The sequence below is a fragment of the Capsicum annuum genome, chromosome 4 (genome assembly GCF_002878395.1).
Source record: "Capsicum annuum cultivar UCD-10X-F1 chromosome 4, UCD10Xv1.1, whole genome shotgun sequence".
Classification (NCBI taxonomy): Eukaryota; Viridiplantae; Streptophyta; class Magnoliopsida; order Solanales; family Solanaceae; genus Capsicum; species Capsicum annuum.
In genome coordinates, this window is record NC_061114.1 from 194,291,243 (window position 1) to 194,293,332 (window position 2,090).

At 32.7% G+C, this 2,090-nt stretch overlaps 1 protein-coding gene across 1 annotated transcript; it reads right to left on the minus strand.

The window, feature by feature from the left end:
• Positions 1-211: 211 nt before the first annotated feature.
• LOC107856022 (endochitinase EP3-like) lies at positions 212-1,277 on the minus strand (the record flags this gene model as incomplete). The annotated part of the gene is given in 2 exon segments (NM_001324727.1): positions 212-697; positions 840-1,277. Coding segments are annotated over 2 exon segments (834 nt in total). The 3' UTR covers positions 212-284.
• Between the last annotated feature and the right edge of the window lie 813 nt (positions 1,278-2,090).

Here is a 2,090-nt window from a genome sequence, read left to right on the forward strand (position 1 = left end):
TGGTGCACAAATACATCTAAAAATTTTGGTGAAAGCGATATCAATATGGTGCACAAATACATCTAAAAATTTTGGTGAAAGTTCAAATGAAGAGAATAATAGATGGAGAGAGTATATATTTTAAACAAAAAATCAAGTATAATAAAGTCTTATTCAACATTTCTCAGAACATATATATGTAAGCTTAAAAATCAGCAACAATAACAACATATTGAATGTATAATCTCATAAGTATAGTCTGTGAGCGACTTAGTGTAATCATAGTGTTTATTCTAACTTGTAAACTAACACGTGAGATTATCCCCAGCATCAACACCAAGTTGTTGACAATACTGAGTGTAATACTCAACCCTTCTAGCAACAGTTTGAGGATTACCACCATCACATTCAAGTCTACCATTAATAGCTCTAATAGTTGGACCAAAACCTTGTCCAGAAGTAATTAGTGAATGACAATTGTTCATCCAATACCACAATGCTGTCTTGAAGGAAATAACAGCATCTCTTGCAACTATGTCAGGGTCATTTAGGCCATCAAATCCAATGGATTTTCCAGCAGGTCCGTAGTTGAAGTTCCATGATAGTTGAATTGGTCCTCGACCATAGTAGTTCTTGCCTGATACACAAGGGTACTCTTTGTTGTCCTCATCACAATAGTCGCCTGATGGACCATTTATCTCATTTATGTAGCACATGTCTGTATGTAAATTAAAATCAAGAGGGAATTAATTAGTCCTAGTACATATGTATACTACTAAAAGAATGTCAAAAACCATATATATTACTACATACCTAGACTACTAAAGCATGTGATTTAATAAAAAAAAGTGATAACTTACGGCCAGTTTCGTGGGTGACATGAGCAAAGAAAGCAGCAATTTCACGTTTAGAGTCATCATTAGAACCCACAGTTCCAAAGTTAGGATAAGATTTAAGAGCTTCAAAGAATTTATCCCTTGAATAAAACCCTTTTCCTTCACAATTAGAAGCGGCTTGATCAGCTATCCCATTAAAGAATGCATCAGATACAATATCAGAAACTGAACCGCCATTATTGCCTGATGGTGTAGTACTAAAACATGGCCCCCCTTGACACCCTTCACCACAATAATCCTTTCCCTCTCCACAATAACCCCATTTGCTACAACATAAATTTGCTGCACACCCACAGTTTTGTGCCAAGATTAGTCTTGGTACATCAGCTATTATAGCTAATGCTACAAAGAGAAAGAAATATTTTGTTGATGAAGAGAAGTTCATCTTGATTAGTTAAGTGTGGAGGGAAGTCTAGGAAATGCAGAGGTATTTATAGATATGGGGAATTATTAATTAGTTAGTTAGTATTATTATATTATAGATGCAGCCACTGTTGTTGAATTGTTCAAAATTTTAGTATATATTTATGACCATACTTTTTTTAATGGTTGACTTCTAACTTTTTCTGAGTCTTTATGATTTTGTCAAAATGTCAATTATGTTAGGAGCAGTTTTTTCACATTATTCTTTCTCCTTCTAGTAGAATTGAACATACACAAAATTCGTTGAATTATTTGTCTTACTCACATATATAGATGTAACTATGTAAGTAAATTAACACACTTTAATATTAATTACATTTAAAACTGAACTATAATTACATTAATTAACTATGGAAAACAACTAAGAATATAATTATATAACGCCATCTCTGAAATTAGGTTTGAATCTTCAACTTTCCAATAAAACGAGAGTTGATCAAGAAGTCATCTAACTTGTGCTTCACCTCGCTCTGTAGAGGGATATTTGCCGTGAATGTGGTGTCGCGCCACTGTGTAGAGGTTAGTCCTTTATGGTGCTTTCAATTCACCAAAATATATAATTCTTTGTGGCTATTTCAATTCAACTGAAATAGTCTTTCATGACACTTCTAACGAACGAAATTGGACTTTCAAAACAAATGCTTATATATTGTTATTCAGTTTTTAAACATTCTAGAACCCAAAAGTAAATAGATTGAAAACAATTGGAAGTGTGTGAGCATATTTATTATTTGTTTTATATTTTATTTAGTGGTAAGATTATATCACTACACAATGAGAATCTTTTAGAAA